We start from the raw sequence: 15,387 nt of genomic DNA on the forward strand, positions 1-15,387 counted from the left end.
AAAAAAAAAAAAAAAGAATATCGGTTTTAAAAACAAGTGACCCACTTGAGCTATAAACACACAACATTTATCAATATCTCAGCCAAAAAAACACCAATTTATTGAGGTCTTGAAAAGTAGTTTATTTGTTCTTTGAGATAATGTAAAATTGCTCATGTGTCAAGTTAATGAACAGCCTTTAGATAACCAAACAAAAGTATAACCTGTAACATTGATTTGTTTGGTACTTTCAGCTCAATTTGAAGGAGGTTATAAGGACTATAGTATCTGTTGTAAGAATGTAAGAAATATATTTCTGTTACAAGGATATTACATTATAAGTTATATCCTTCTTTTGAGGATCCTTGGAAGGAAATTTTTATGCTATAGTATGAAAATAGAGATACTTCCTTAAATATATTTTTTTCTTACATAAGGACATTGTGAACCATGGAATAGAATAGGTTTTCTCTTTTGTATATTTGAGCCAAAATTTGTGACCAAAACACGACAAATACAGAATTGGTCTTTTGGTCTTAGATATTTTTAGTCCTGTTTTCCCATCCATTCCCTAGCCTTGGTTTATTTCCTGTTTTTGTTTTATTTCTTAATTTTAGTTTATATTCTCATGTTATAATTTATGTATCCTTCAGTGCTAACTTAAATGTTCTCTAGGATCTGTTGTTGTGGGGGATGGGAGACAGCATATAAATGAACAAACATATTTAGGGAACATCTCTATAAATTAAAGCAGAGTAGAATACAAAGATGAGTAAGATATGTTCCTTCCTTTTGAGTGAGATTTGAACAGATAATAAGAATATAAAATACTGTGTGATTAGTATTATAATAAGAGAGCTATCATAATAGTTTTAGAAGACTGGATTTCCTTCTGGTTATAAGGGACATTTTTCAAAATAATACTTTAGATACATCCAGTTATATAGCCATTTCTTTTCCTAAGACTGTCGGTCCAGGTTTCATTTTCTTGCCCTCTTTGCTGCGCCCACACTGGTTTATCTTTAAGAATTATGTATTCTAGGGGTGCCTGGTGGCTCAGTGGGTTAAGTTTCCAACTCTTGGTTTAGGCTCAGGTCATGCATGAGCTGTTGGTCTTCAGATTGAGCCCCTCCCCGAGTAGGGCTCCACACTCAACAGGGAGTCTGCTTGAGATTTTCTCTCTCGCTCTCCCCTGCCACTCCCCCTGCTTGTGTGTGTGTGCGCTCTCTATAAATAAATAAAATCTTTTTTTTTATGGTTTATTCTAAAGTTCATTTGTCTTAGATGTTTTATTAAAACAAAGTGTATTTTATGACCCTCACATTCATTTTCTTTAGTCTCTTTCCTAACGGTATTGTTTTGGGAATTGTTGTAGAATTTAGAAATTCTGAGCTATAGCATGAGTTTAGTGAATTCTATATTCAGTCTAGGACTTAACCATAGATAAATCCCTGCTTTTCACCATCTGATATATCTATGTACCATCATAGAACCTTACCACTTTTCTCTAAATTCTTTTTTTATTTTTTTTTAAGATTTATTTTAGAGAGAGAGTGCACATTTGGGTGAGTGGGGGGAGTGGGAGAGGGAGAGAATCTTCAAGCAGACTTCCTGCTGAGTGTGAAGCCATACGCAGGGTGGGGCTCCGCTCAGCTCCATCTCAGAACCCATGAATCATGACCTGAGCCTAAACAGAGTCCGAAGCTTAACCCACTGAGCCACCCAGGCTCCCCTTTCTCTAAATTCTTAATTTAGATCTCTTCAGAGAAGCATGCTTTCTAAAGTTTACCGGTAAGATTGATTCAAATTTCATAGATAACTATTCTTTGGCTTTTATTTCATTTATTTAATCATTCATTCAAAAGATGATGTAATATGTACCAAGAATTGTGGCTAGATATGATATATTGAAAGAGTTGTATTTTAAATGTATTATTCAGATTCAAAGTATCTGTATAAGACCACTTTTTTGACTTGATTTTCAAGTCATACCACACTTTGAAATGTACAGAATGAAAGTCAGTAGTTGACAGTGCTTCATTAAAATTGTTTTTTTTTTCATCCACAGGTTTTTGGAAATGCTCCGCCAAATACGATGACAGAAAAATTTTCTGACCTTCTGCAGTTCACAACCCAAGTCTCACGACTGATGGTGACAGAAATTCGAAGGAGAGCATCAAACAAATCCACAGGTATTTTTACTGAAACCAGGAAAAACTATTGGAATAGGCTGTTTGGTAAAAGTTCTATTAAAATTAAAGAGAAAACTGACACAGTTTTATCCACGTGGGTTTAATTACCTGTCCCTGTTCCCGTTCTCACACACTCTGCTGTTGGTTGGTTCAACATCTCCCAAGTGGAGCGGTTGTACTCAAGACCATTGTCCTTAGACCTCCCATCCCTATCCCCTCTCTCCCAAGAACACTCTGTTTCCTTCTGAACAAAATCCAGATTCAAGGCAGATCCAGGATCTGGCCATATGAATTTTTTTTTTTAGTCTATGTTTTTATTTCTTGTTTTCTTTTCTATATTTCAACCAAACCAAGCTGCTTATAGTCGTGAACATGTCTGTGCTCTTATTTTTATCCTTCACCTGTGATGGTTCACCCAGAAGGGAGACTTTGCCCCCCTAGTATGTCTAAATCTTGGAAGCTTGGATTTTAAGTCACACTTCTTTGATGGAATGTTTCTTGATTCCCTTAATCAAAGGAAAAACTTTCTCTTTGGAACTATTCTTAATGTTTCTCATTCCACCAGTGGTTATTTGTGTGTGTGTCTTTATCTTCCTATTAGACCATAAACTGCTTAGGGGTCTTTAACCAATAATCTTTACATATAATAAGCTTTTTGTGAATGCTGCCCAAATAACTGTTCTTATTCATAATTGGGTAATTTTAAACTTCATAAGGTATTATCCCTTTATCCAGAATTAAAGTAGGCTTTCTTGATTTTATTTACCATTAGTCATTTTCTAAATTAACAGTATGTCTGAGGGATTTCTATCTTTGTTTTATTTTGTTATTTTGGTTTTGTAATGGTCGTTTGAGTGCTGGCTTTCTTATTGAAGCACGAGACTGATAAACTGATGATTTAAATTCTTTTTATAATGTTCTTTTGGACAATCACTTATCTTTTCAGCCCATCAAATTCTTATTTTTCCAATAGTAACAGTAATGCTTTTGTTTAATCTTATTTTTAAATTTATTTTTTATTAACATGATACAGGCACGTATTTAAGGGTCAGGTAGTTAAAAGGTTTATTGAAAACAGCATTTCCCTTCCACCATCCTAGTTCAACTCCATTTCTCACTCTCCCTCACTTTAAAAAAAAAAAATTCTTTTTGATATTTACCTCTGTGTCTCTAAATGATGTGCCTACAGTGTGTGCCCTTGTTTTTTCACATTTAGATACTATCTTTTGACTTCCCACAAAAGAAAATGAGACTTTCACTTTCTTAAGCTCACCACCACTGCCTGTATGTGGTGCTTCCTAAGCCCCTCTAATGTTGTTCTGTCTTAATTTGATTAGATCAATATTATCTTGTATAGACTATGAAAACACTATTTTAAGATGAGTTGTATGGTATGATGTGATTTCTTTCCTTGAAAACTTCTTTTCCACCTCCAGTTGAATTAATAATTGCCTATTTTTTGTTTACTAGTTTTCTAGATTTTCATCACACATTCATCCCCTATTGCTAAAATGTTTTTCTGAATCTCCCCTCAATATGATTGAAGGCACCAGATATTCTGTTAGTTTCATCTTCTTGCAAATACCTCTTCCAGAACTTTCTGGCTTGCATTAATCCGTTAATCCATGGTAGTTGCTCCCTAGGCCAGCTGCACAGCTGTCCTTTTTATATTTCCACTCAACATCGTCTGGGCTGCCTTTCCACTTCTTTGGGATGGAACTTCTGTTTCCTGAATCTCAAGGCATCTTTTTTTCTCAAACTAACTTCCTCATTTTTGTTAAGGCATCTTTTCCAGCAGCTTCCTGAGAAAAGATGCAGGGGGTTACCATTTAAGGGTTCGGATTTTATGTGTGTATGTGTGTTTGTTTTTGTTTTATTTTGTTCTTTAGAAATCCCATTAGTGAAAAAATTTTTTGACTGTTACTGTGTAAGATGGGTTCCCTTCTTTTTATCAAGGAAGGTGATGTCTTTAGGCTGACAACCTTTCAGGTACCAGGGCTTAGAACAACATGTCATTTAGCATGGCTTTATTGCAGAAAGGGGAAACAAAACCAGGGATTCAGCAAGAGAAAAGAAGGCACAGGTCCACCACCCTCATTCTGTCACAGAAAAGTGTCCTCGGAAAATCCCTGATGCCCCTCCATTCCTAAAGTACAAACACAAATGTGGTCTTATCAGTGAAAAACAAACAAATGCTTATGATCTAGGCTGTTTGAGTACTGGATTTGAATGTCTGTCGGATGTTTACAGGAGCTGTTTGCAGATCCTCGCTGTTTAGCCCCAGGAGACTTTGGGGCCCAGGGGAAGTTAGAGGCCCTCCTACCAGAGAGAGGAAGCTACCAGTGTCATGGGAAGTTGAGTTTAGGTCTAGCAACTCCCTTGAGGATATGATCGGTAGGGGGGGTGTCTTAGCTAGGTCCTTCTCCAGGCAGCCCAGGGTGAGCTCTCAAGGTCATTTTGGAAAATCTTGCAGCTTGCATTATATTTATCCCCCTTTCAGTGGGTATCAGATTCTAGATTGGAAATCATTTTATGTGAGAATTTAAAAATAATTTCTCCTTCATATTCTAGACTCCTACACTGCTATTGAGAAATCGTAAGCTGCATAGATTCTTGTTTCTTTCTGTGACCTGCCTTTTTGTTTTGTTTTGTTTTTGTTTTATGTGTTTTTGGAGCATTTAGGATCCTCTCTTTGTCCCTCCTGGTCAAAAATTTCATGATAACATGCCTTGGAGCATATATTCTTATACATTATGCTGAGTACTTACTGAACTTTGAAGTCTGGGAATTCACATCCTTTGATTTTAGGAAAATTTTGTGAATTATTTGTATAATAATATCCTCCACTCAGTTTTCTTTTTCTGTTCAGATGTACCCCTGAGACTGTCCCTCTCATTTTCTTATTTTCTCTTATTTTGTATTTTTGGTTTTTGACCCTGCCATTCATCCCTTCTGTGGAGTTTTTTTTTTTCCCCATTTGTGACATTATAATTTTAATTCCTACGAGTTTCTTTTTTTATTAGTGTCTGTTCTTTCATAGATGCTCTTTTTTAGCTCTGTTCCTTTCAGAAATTTTAATTTGTTCATTTTGTTGTTAATTTTTTGATTTGCTTTTGTCTTTTAGGTTAGAGGACTGTTTTGTTAACTTGCTTTTGTCTGTCTTTTTGGTTAGAGGACTTTTTTGTTAACTTGCTTTTGTCTGTCTTTTAGGTTAGAGGACTTCCTTGGCCATCTGCTCATGTATAAGAACGGAGCCATAGAGAGCTGCTGGTAGCTCTGCACTTGTGGGTGGGGCTTGAAACCGTGGGCATCAGCCCAGTGTGATCCTGCTAGGCTGTTCCGTTGACTCTCTCCCCTGAGCTAGGCAGAGTCCCCAGTGAAGAGTGTCCAGTTTCTACTTGGAAGATCCATGTCTCCCTCTCAGCATTTTGGAAGCCAAGTAGGGGAAAGGTCTGAGGACCCTCAGCATGCAGTGTGTAAGCTTCTGCTTGCTCTCCGTGAGCTGCAGCTGTGCCTGGTGTGATGGCTGCACTCCCTCACTCCCGCCCCAGCCCTAACACACTCCCTCACTCTTCCTGCTGAGCACACCTCCAGTCTGATGCCCACATGGTGGGATCTGGGGGGGTCTTACTGCTCTCTAACATCCTTTTACCAGGCCTTCTGTGTACACTCCCACATTTACCTCTGTTTCCAAAGGTACCTGGTGCCGCCAATTCCTGAGCCTCTTGAAGGTTCTGTTGTAGTTTAGTTGCTTTTTCATTTTTCCTGCACTTGCTTTAAGATTCTAGAGTTTGCTAAATCAGTTACCACTAACCTCTCTGCTATTTTAGTATCCAAAATGTTGCTTTCATCTTTCCTATTCTCTTTGTCCTTATGGGTTTAGGCTTTTTGAAAAATCCTTTTATAACCATTTTAGTGGGTGTATTAATCTGCTCAAGCTGCCATAACAAAATACCATAGACCAGTGACTTAAATAACAGAAATAGTCCTTCCCAGTTCTGGAGCCTGAAAGTCTAAGATCAGAGTGCCAGCATAATTGGTTTCTGGTGAGATCTTTCTTCCTGACTTGCAAATGGCACCTTCTCAATGTGGCCTCCCCTGGAGGAGGAAGAGAGAGTTCAGGTGTCTCTTCTTATAAGGGCATTAATCTCCTCATGAGGACTCCCACCGTCATGATTGCATCGGAACCCTAATTATCTCTCAAAGGCTCCATCTCTGATACCATTGCATTAAGAGTTAGTGCTTCAACAGAGGAATTTGAGGGAGAGGGGCACAATTCAGTTCATAGCCGTGGGACTTCAGGAGAAAGCAGAGGTAAATGCACGTGCACAACCTTCCATCTTTAACCGGAGCCCGTTATGGGGTCTTTGGAGCAACAGCCATTAAAATATTTTTGGATCGAGGGACTAAATCTCTTATTCAGAAGCAGTACATTATATTAATTGATGTATGGATTTTAAAGTGAGATGATTTTAATTATACTTGCAGTCCTTAAAGCAAGTTCAGTGAAAGGTGGTAAGATGGTTTAAGGTAACCTCCCACCCCTGTCTTCTCCTTTCTCCATGCACAGTGGGACTCCATCCTTTTTGTCTTTCCTGATTTAGTTATTTCTGTAGAACAGAGAAGTTGCTCTTAAATATAAGATTTGTGTGTTTTATGCCTTTTTAGCTATTTTAAACAGGTAACATGAAGGGAAATTTCTCTGTTCTATACTGACTCCTGTCATTGAATTTTCTTTCTCGAGTGATATCCCTAGATTAGAATAAAATATTCCCCAAACTGTATTTATACTTGGTTTTCTGTTGCTGTCTTTTTAAATACCTAATCTGCATGTTTGTAGAAAAACGCTTTTCTGCACTAGAGATTTGTTTTCCTAAATCCTCTTATGATTTTACATAGATAGGGTAGGTTTTTCGACAAAATGAATAGTATCTTAAATGGAGTACAGGATGTCTTATTGTTAAATACAGTAATAGTTACACAAGTTTTTCCTTTAACTTTTTATGTTGAAATAATTCTAGACTCACCAGCAGTTGCAAATGTAGTACATAGAGCCCCCTGAGCCCCTCTTCCATTGGTGACTTCTTGATTTCCGGGTCTTTTTAAGATATATTTTTCCAGATCATGTAATTCCATACAATTTTTAGTTTTAAAATTTTTTGAAATTTATTAACCTCAGAATCCACTGAATTGAAATTCAAGTTTTGTAGATATTACCTCCACAAGAGAAACCTTTCCTGATCATCTCAAATAGATCCTTTATCCTCTATCCCCACACCAGTGAGTATTTTGTTCAGTCACCTTAAATACTTCCTATAGAGCTTTGTCATCTGAAAGTATCTCGTTTACTTAATTTTATTGTCTCTTGTGTTCACCCCTGTATCACCTAGAGGACTACTTGTCACAGATGAGGTGCTCAAAAAATCTTTACTGATTTTTGATAGAGGATTTCTCTGTTTGGTTGTTTATTTTTTTTAAATGCTTTGAGAATTGGAGTAGTGTTAGAAAAGCTAGACTTACTGGTGTTTAAGAGAGAAAAGCATAATTTTGGAGTATCTCCTTCGTCAGTCTTAAAGACCCCTGGCTATGGGAATTCTTATTCTTTTATTTTTAGTTTTTAACATTGGAAGTTTCTTTTGGTCAGTTTTGTTATCAAACTTGGATGGAGGGGTGCCTGGGTGGCACACTCATTTAAGCGGCTGCCTTTAGCTCAGGTCATGATCTCAGGGTCCTGGGGTGGAGCCCTGCGTTGGGCTCCCTTCTCAGAGGGGAGTCTGCTTCTCCCTCTCCTTCTGACCCCGCCCCTGCTCATGCACACTCTCTCTCCTTCTCTCTCTCAAATAAATAAATAAAAGTCTTAAAGATACTTTGATGGAGATTTTTTGATCTTTTGATTTTTCTAGTAAATTTTCAAGATCCCTAGGTACATTCTGAATCATCTTTTTTCTTTTTAAGATTTTATTTGAGAGAGAGAGAGAGAGAGCCTGAGGTGGGGGGGAGGGGCAGAAGGGAAAGCCGACTCTGCGCTGAGCTTGGAGCCCAATGTGAGCCCAGTCCGGAGCTTGATCCTAGGACCCTGAGATCACGGTCTGAGCTGAAATCAAGAGTCCACTGCTTAACCATTTGAACCAGCCAGGTGCCCCTGAATCATCTTACCTCTTGTATATCCCATTTTCATTTTGTGATTGACTGATTGATTTTAAGTGTATTGTACAGTTTGCTCTAAGCGCAGTGTCTTACAGTAGATCTCCTGACCTTTTTTATCTTGTATAACTGTAACTTTATACTCATTGAACAGCAACTCCCCATCTCCTCCTTCTCCCAGCCCTTGGCATCATTCTACTTTTTGTTTCTATGAATTTGGCTACTTTTGATACCTTACATGACCTTTTATTTCACAGGAAGTTATCATTGAAAGTAATTTTGCTGTAATTTATATGCACATAATTTTTCTCCAGAAATTGAGCCCTCTGTGATTCATTTGAAAGTTGTCTGTATTTGTTGTGCATCACAGCAAGGTTATATTTTCAGGACTCCTCTGAATTTGGTGTGAAGTACTTGTTATTTTGTTTGTTACCTAATTACCACTCACATATCAAGTCTTTTTATCAGATCACTTGTAATATGGATTGTAGTTCTCTCAGTAGGAAGATATGCTTATCTGCAATTCTGTTATTTTGAATCCATCCATCAGAAGTTAGTAAAAATGGAAACATGCAAAATGGATACAAGGACTGATGTGTAATATATGAGGGCAGTTTGACAGTTCTCGTTTTCTCTCTGTCTCCCATAATTCTCTCTTGGTTATTGCTTCCATGTGGCTTTTGTTAAAAATATGTAGTGGCCCTCAACTAATTTGAGAAGATTTATAATTTTGTGGCCATATTGTGTGCAGAGTATAGCTTAAGACTTTTTCCTACCTCTTATAGTTATTTATTAAGTTGGACTATGCAGGCTGCTTAGTGCTAAGGGCATGTGGTCTGTGTATGTCATGGAAGCAAAAAATCTCCACCCATGTAAAAGTAGTATCTTCAGTTTATTGTTAATGACATCAGTGTGTGATAAATGCTGCTGTTAAATACAGTGGTGTGATTCCCCAGTGGGCGGCAGCCTGGTGATGGAGAAACTGGGGGATGCTTGCCACAATTGGTGTCTTACACAGCATCTGTGGTGGGATTAGTGTCATGTACTGAATCCCCAAGTAGACAACCCAGCCTCTTTTTTTAAACAGAAAAACAGTGTGCCCCGCTGTCCTCCAAGGATTTCAAAGCCACAACACCCTCAGGTAATTTTATTCCCAAGGTGTGGTTGTATATTATCAAATGAAAAAAGAGCATGGAAGCTATGAGTTGTACTACTATTTTTCTGACTAACTTGTGGAAGTTTTTTGGGATGGGAAAGAGTTTTTTAGGGCTTGGTTTCTTCATTAATGAAAAAAGAATGTAATACTGTGGATTCATTTCACATTATCATCCTGTTGCATAAGTTTGAAAATGACTGTGCTTTAAATGCAAAGGAAAAATTGTATTGCACTAACTAAATTTTGCCTTCTGATTGTTCTGAATATTGTCTAACTGAATTCACTTATATTCTGTCTTTAAATTTCTTTTAAAATTGTCTACCTTATATTAATCTAATAATGAGCTCTACTAACTCCATTTCTGTATTTTTCAGTTAACTTTATGTATTGAAATGCAGTGTGAAAGCTAAAGCTTGAATCAAATGATTGGCAACTCTCAGTATGGGTTAATATGTTCCTTTCATTAACTCTTACAACCTTCAGTTAAATCATTTAAATTTGTATTTGTTAAATATTAGTGAAATTGAAAGATCCTACTGCAATTTTTTTTTTATTAGAAGTGTTTTTCAAAGTTTTAAGAAACTATAATTTGTGGAGGTTTAATTTAAAATTACTTTCTAGTATACGTAATTTTTTAAAGATTACACTGAATGTTCAAGACTTTTGCAGTGAGCTTCTTGACTCATTTAAAATAAGAAGTGGGAGATCCCATTAAGGTGTTTTGAATGGCAGCATACTGAAATAAGTAGGTGAGAGTGAAATAGTTCTTATGAATACATTTGTTATGTAAAGTTCCTTTGTCAATGAGGTCTTCTCCACATTCTTCTCAAAAAAGGATGGTTATTATTAAGTTGGTAAAGTTGTTAGATACTGTTAATAATTACACTATCTTGGTCTTTTTCAAACTTTATTTTCATGTGTATTATTTAATCAGCTCAGTGATCCATTGAACTGTTGTAATGTTTAATAACAATTAGAACATTGAGGGTTTTTTTAAATCTATTATTTGTCTCTTCTTATCTTGAGGAATACCTTAATATTCATTGTCAGCCAACACAAGAGTAACCACACATTTGTATAAATGCCCACCGTTGCTCAGGTCAATAGAACTGTTGCAAGCCAAGAGTACATTTTTGGTGTTTTGGTTCTCAAAGTAAGCATTAGCATTCATTGTTCATAATTGACAACTTACTGAATAGCAGTTATTGAGTAACAGAAGAGACATATTTGTCCAATTTCCTTTTAGCATCAATAACATTATGTTAAAAAACATGGGTGGCATTGCAGTTCACTCAGAATGTGTCTTATTTGTAGCTCTCTAGCTTTCGTACCGGGAAGGTAATTTTGTTCGTCTCTTCAGCATCTTTCTTCTTTTTGTCCTCTGTCAGAAGCATAGGTGGTATTGACCAGTTCATTTTCTAATCAATGTTTTTGTTGTTGTTATGAAATAGAATTTTTTTACATTGATTTCATGATGGAATAATCAACTTGAAGACTGCAAGTAGTTTTTTAATATGTTGAGTTATAAAGTTGGAAATGCACAATTTAACACCAAAGTTGCCTAACTTGTGCAGAAGCCTAGAAAATGAAAGCACAGCATGTCAGCCTTTGAGAATTTTACTTACTGGAAAGGAGTCATCTTCATTACACGAGCATTTAATTCCTATTAAGGAAAGAGGGCTTATGTAATAAAACCTGGCCCATGACAGGTTTGCAAGAAAAATATACAGATCAATTTTTACTAATGATCTCAGGCCACAATTGCTAAAGAATGTTTCTCAGTGACATTCTTTTATTTGTTTGCTCCCCTCTCTATTGAGACCTTCACAATTTAACTAGCCTTAAACATTGCTTTCTTTATATTATTACTCCCCTTCTCAGAACTTTCAGGAATCTCTGTTATCCATAGTAAACACAAACACTTTTTTTTTTTAAGATTTTTAAAAATTTATTTATTTGACAGAGAGATAGTGACAGCAGGAACACAAGCAGGGGGAGTGGGAGAGGGAGAAGCAGGCTTCCTGCCAAGCAGGGAGCCCGATGTGGGACTCGATCCCAGGACCCTGGGATCATGACCTGAGCCAAAGGCAGACGCTTAACAACTGAGCCACCCAGGCGCCCCAAACACTCTTGATGTTTGTAACAAGTTGAGCTCAAAATGTCCTTCTTTGACCTCTTTAGCTTGACTTATTCACTCATTTAACAGATATGTATTGACTACCCACTTTGTGCCAGTGATGTGCTTCATATCAGGGATTGGCAGTGAACAAGGCAGACATGGATTCTGCTCCCATGATGTTTATTTTCTAGAGAGGGGTGAGAGGGTATAAATCAGTGAAAATAGGAATACAAGAATTTCAACACTTTTAAGATACTGAAATATTAGAAATAAACCAGGATTCTTTTGGCTTCCCTCTTCTCCAGTAAAAAAATTTTTTTTAAATCACTATCTTTATCTCTTACAGGCTAGACAGCTTGGGTTTGAATACAAGTTCTGTCACTGACTGTGTGGCTCTAGGCAAATTACTCATCCTCTCTGTTTCTCAGTTTGTATTATTATAACAGGTATAATGATAGAAAATAACTCATAAGGTTCTTGTAAAGATTAAATGAGTTAAATCTTCAAGTACCTAAAAGAGTGTTTGTTACACAGTTAAGACTTAGTAAAATTAAGCTATTTAAAATTTTTCCTATTAAAATACTCTTTCAAATGGAATTATGTAAAGGTGAAATATGCCCAGCAAAGTATCCAATGTAAGTCTTGTATTCATTCAATTATTTAATGAAACACTTTTATCTTGATTGTCTTAAATGGAAGAAAAAATACCTTGAAGGCAACCTAAAATCTATTTATTCTACATTTTGCATTTTTATGATGTGTATTAAGTGTACATTAGCAACTTATCAGGTTGGTTTTGATAAGTGAACAAATTGGACTTACTTTTTGACACTTTATTTTTTTAAATTTTATTTTATTATGTTATGTTAGTCACCATACATTATATCATTAGTTTTTGATGTAGAGTTCCATGATTCATTGTTTGCGTATAACACCCTATGCTCCATTCAGTACATGTCCTCTTTAATACCCATCACCAGGCTAACCCATCCCCCACCCCCTCCCCTCTAGAACCCTCAGTTTGTTTCTCAGAGATTTTTTGACACTTTAATTCATCTCATATATTGATAGAAACATTGATGAGCTCTGTGCTGATGAAATTAAGCACATGGTTCAGGATTTGTCCATTTTCCCTTACCTCTCAAACCATAACTAAATTTACTTCATAGATTCCTCCAACGCTGTCATTCTGTGCCTGACACTCACTGTTCCTACTGTCAGCTGTTCAAGTCCCCCCTCGTGCATATCACTGGGGCGGCTCCTCATTTGGGTCACCTCCACCAGAGTCTTTGCCCTTCCAGTTTGTCTTACACATCACCACTACATAGTCTTAGAACGACCCTTTCATCATCTACTTTGCTTGAGAAACTACACTTGCTTTCTCTTGCGCAGAGAGTCAACAGCCTTTGGATTACCTTCTTCATAAATTGGCTTTGATTTTCTATCACTACTGTTGATGCTGGACTCTAATTCTCAAAATTGTAGAATATTAATGCAGTGTTATTATAGTTCTTTGTCTTGATCTTAACTTAATTAGGCTCAGTCTTCTATTTACACTTTTGTTTTAATACTGTGCTTTTAATCTCTCTGTTCCCTGCCTTCCCTCCCACTTCCTAGACAAACATATCTTTGTTTTCCAGGTACGTTGAGCTCAAATTTTACCTTTCTCATGACTCTTTCTGACTAGCTCGTGACGTAACTGTCCCTGAAATATTTAGGTTGACTTCTCCGCTTCTGTATTGATGTGACAATATGCTGTAAGGGCCTAGATATACCATTAAAATATTGCTCTTTTTAACAGATTTTACACAGAGCATGCAGTTGTGCTGATATAAAGCACGTGCTTAGTAAATGATCATTTTTTTGGCCAGGCTTTAAAGAAGAACCACTTTATATCTGATATCCCCCCACCTCATGGCTTTCCTTTGGTTTTATAGAGGCTGCAAGTCGGGCCATAGTCCAGTTCCTAGAAATCAATCAGAGTGAAGAAGCCAGTAGAGGTTGGATGCTTCTGACAACAATTAATTTGTTAGCATCCTCTGGTCAGGTGAGTTCTTTGTTTTTATGTTTGATAACTTGACTTCTTTTTTATCCTCTTGGAATTTTGTGAAGTTAAATTTATCATCGTTCCCAAATGAGGTTTTATGATAATCATTATATTCTTCTAATGCTTCTTATACTTCATTTCATGCTTCTTACAACATCTCTATGAGGAGGTTTCTGTTTTATAAATTTTACACCTGAGAAAATGCCTAACTTGAACAGTGTTTTCCATCTTTGTCATGTCATAATACATGTGGAACACGATAGCTTGCGTACATGTGTGGGGCACAGTGCTGGACTTCTGTGATTGTAGGCGAGTAGCCCTGAGCCCTGGCTCCATCTGGCCCAGACCAAACATGTCTGTGATCCATGTTAGGGCACTTACCCTAGAAGAATCATCAGGTCACTTCGCTAATAAGGAGTAAATGACATGGAAAATATTTTTAAATTCTTCTAATTTTTATGGAAAATAGGGGAATACTGACATTTTCAGGATAATATATATTCCCTTCCCGTTTGATTTATTCTGGAGATTGCTTACAAGCCCCCCCCCCACACGCCCCCCCAGCCGCCAGTCACCTTTAAACATCTGCCATGATCTGTGTTGCATCTACTCAGTGATGAGCTGTTTGGATACCTGATTTTTGGCCTGTGATGTTGTGGGCATGAAAGTTTATTCAACCTTCTACAGTTCCGAGTAGAATTACCTATCGAAGTTAGTATCAGTCTTGAGAATGGCCACTCTCTAAATTACAGTGGGCTTTCAAACAACTCACATCATTTAATAATGGGACTGACAGAGGTGTCTGTGACGCTAGTCATACTGCAGTGACAGGCCACAGCAGAAACAGTGCATATTCCTTAGTAACCATATCCTGACACTAGTCACTAGCCTCAAGTAGTAGCACTTGGACTTTTTCCCCTTAGAATGATCTGTTTCCCTTTTTTGTTTGCTGGTTTAGGTTTGTATGTTTCTTTCTTAAATCACAAAAGGAATCAGACCAACTTGTTCTGATGTACCTGGGACTTTCCAGATTTTAGCCCAGAAGCCCCACATCCCAGACAACCCTTGAGTCCTGGGCAAATAGAGCTGTTAATTTACCCCAAGTAACCTTCAGATAGTCCTAAAGAGGCCCACTGTTTCCATGTATCTGTGACCATACCAGAAGACCATCAAAATGTCGATTCTATTTGCTGTTGATGGTAGCTATAAATGCCTCCATATTACTGTATCAAAATTTGGTTTGGCTTAGAATAGCATATAAAATAATCATTTTTAATTGGAATATTTCTAAGTTTTTTTTTTTTAAGATTTTTATATATTGAAAGAGTGAGGGAGAGAGAGCATGAGTGGGGGTGAGGGACAGAGGGAGAGGGAGAAGCAGACCCCGCTGAGCAGGGAGCTGCGACTTGGGGCTCCATCCCAGGACCCTGAGATCATGACCTGAGCTGAAGGTAGACGCTTAACCGACTTAGCCACCCAGGCGCCCCAGAATATTTCTAAGTTTTATTCGTATTTTCTGTAGATGCTTTCTCAGGTGTGAACAGAAAGTGTGTCCTTACTAAATACCTAACATGTAGAAAGTCAATATATGTGGATTAACTTAAATGTGTACAAATGGACAGATTGCCTTAAAAGTGTAAGAAAAGAATCAGGAGAAACCTAATCACTTTTTGAAAAAATTACAAATGTTTCCAGTTACTAGTTTGGATACCAAGTTATACTTTTAGTGTATCAGTTATAAAATGAAAAT

At 37.1% G+C, this 15,387-nt stretch overlaps 1 protein-coding gene across 9 annotated transcripts in view; it reads left to right on the top strand.

The window, feature by feature from the left end:
- WDFY3 (WD repeat and FYVE domain containing 3) overlaps nt 1–15,387 on the top strand; it is a 261,467-nt gene that overhangs the window by 99,265 nt on the left and 146,815 nt on the right. For 7 of the 9 annotated variants that reach the window (XM_081812198.1, XM_081812197.1, XM_081812195.1 and 4 more), the window contains 3 exons: nt 2,048–2,171; nt 9,403–9,456; nt 13,528–13,637. In XM_081812198.1, the coding sequence (XP_081668324.1) occupies nt 2,048–2,171; nt 9,403–9,456; nt 13,528–13,637 (288 nt within the window). The remainder of the gene's footprint in view (nt 1–2,047; nt 2,172–9,402; nt 9,457–13,527; nt 13,638–15,387) is intronic. The other 2 variants (XM_081812200.1, XM_081812204.1) reach the window with 1 other exon arrangement.

This window comes from Leptonychotes weddellii, chromosome 2, assembly GCF_054177405.1.
Source record: "Leptonychotes weddellii isolate Sample4059 chromosome 2, ASM5417740v2, whole genome shotgun sequence".
In the NCBI taxonomy this organism is placed as follows: Eukaryota; Metazoa; Chordata; class Mammalia; order Carnivora; family Phocidae; genus Leptonychotes; species Leptonychotes weddellii.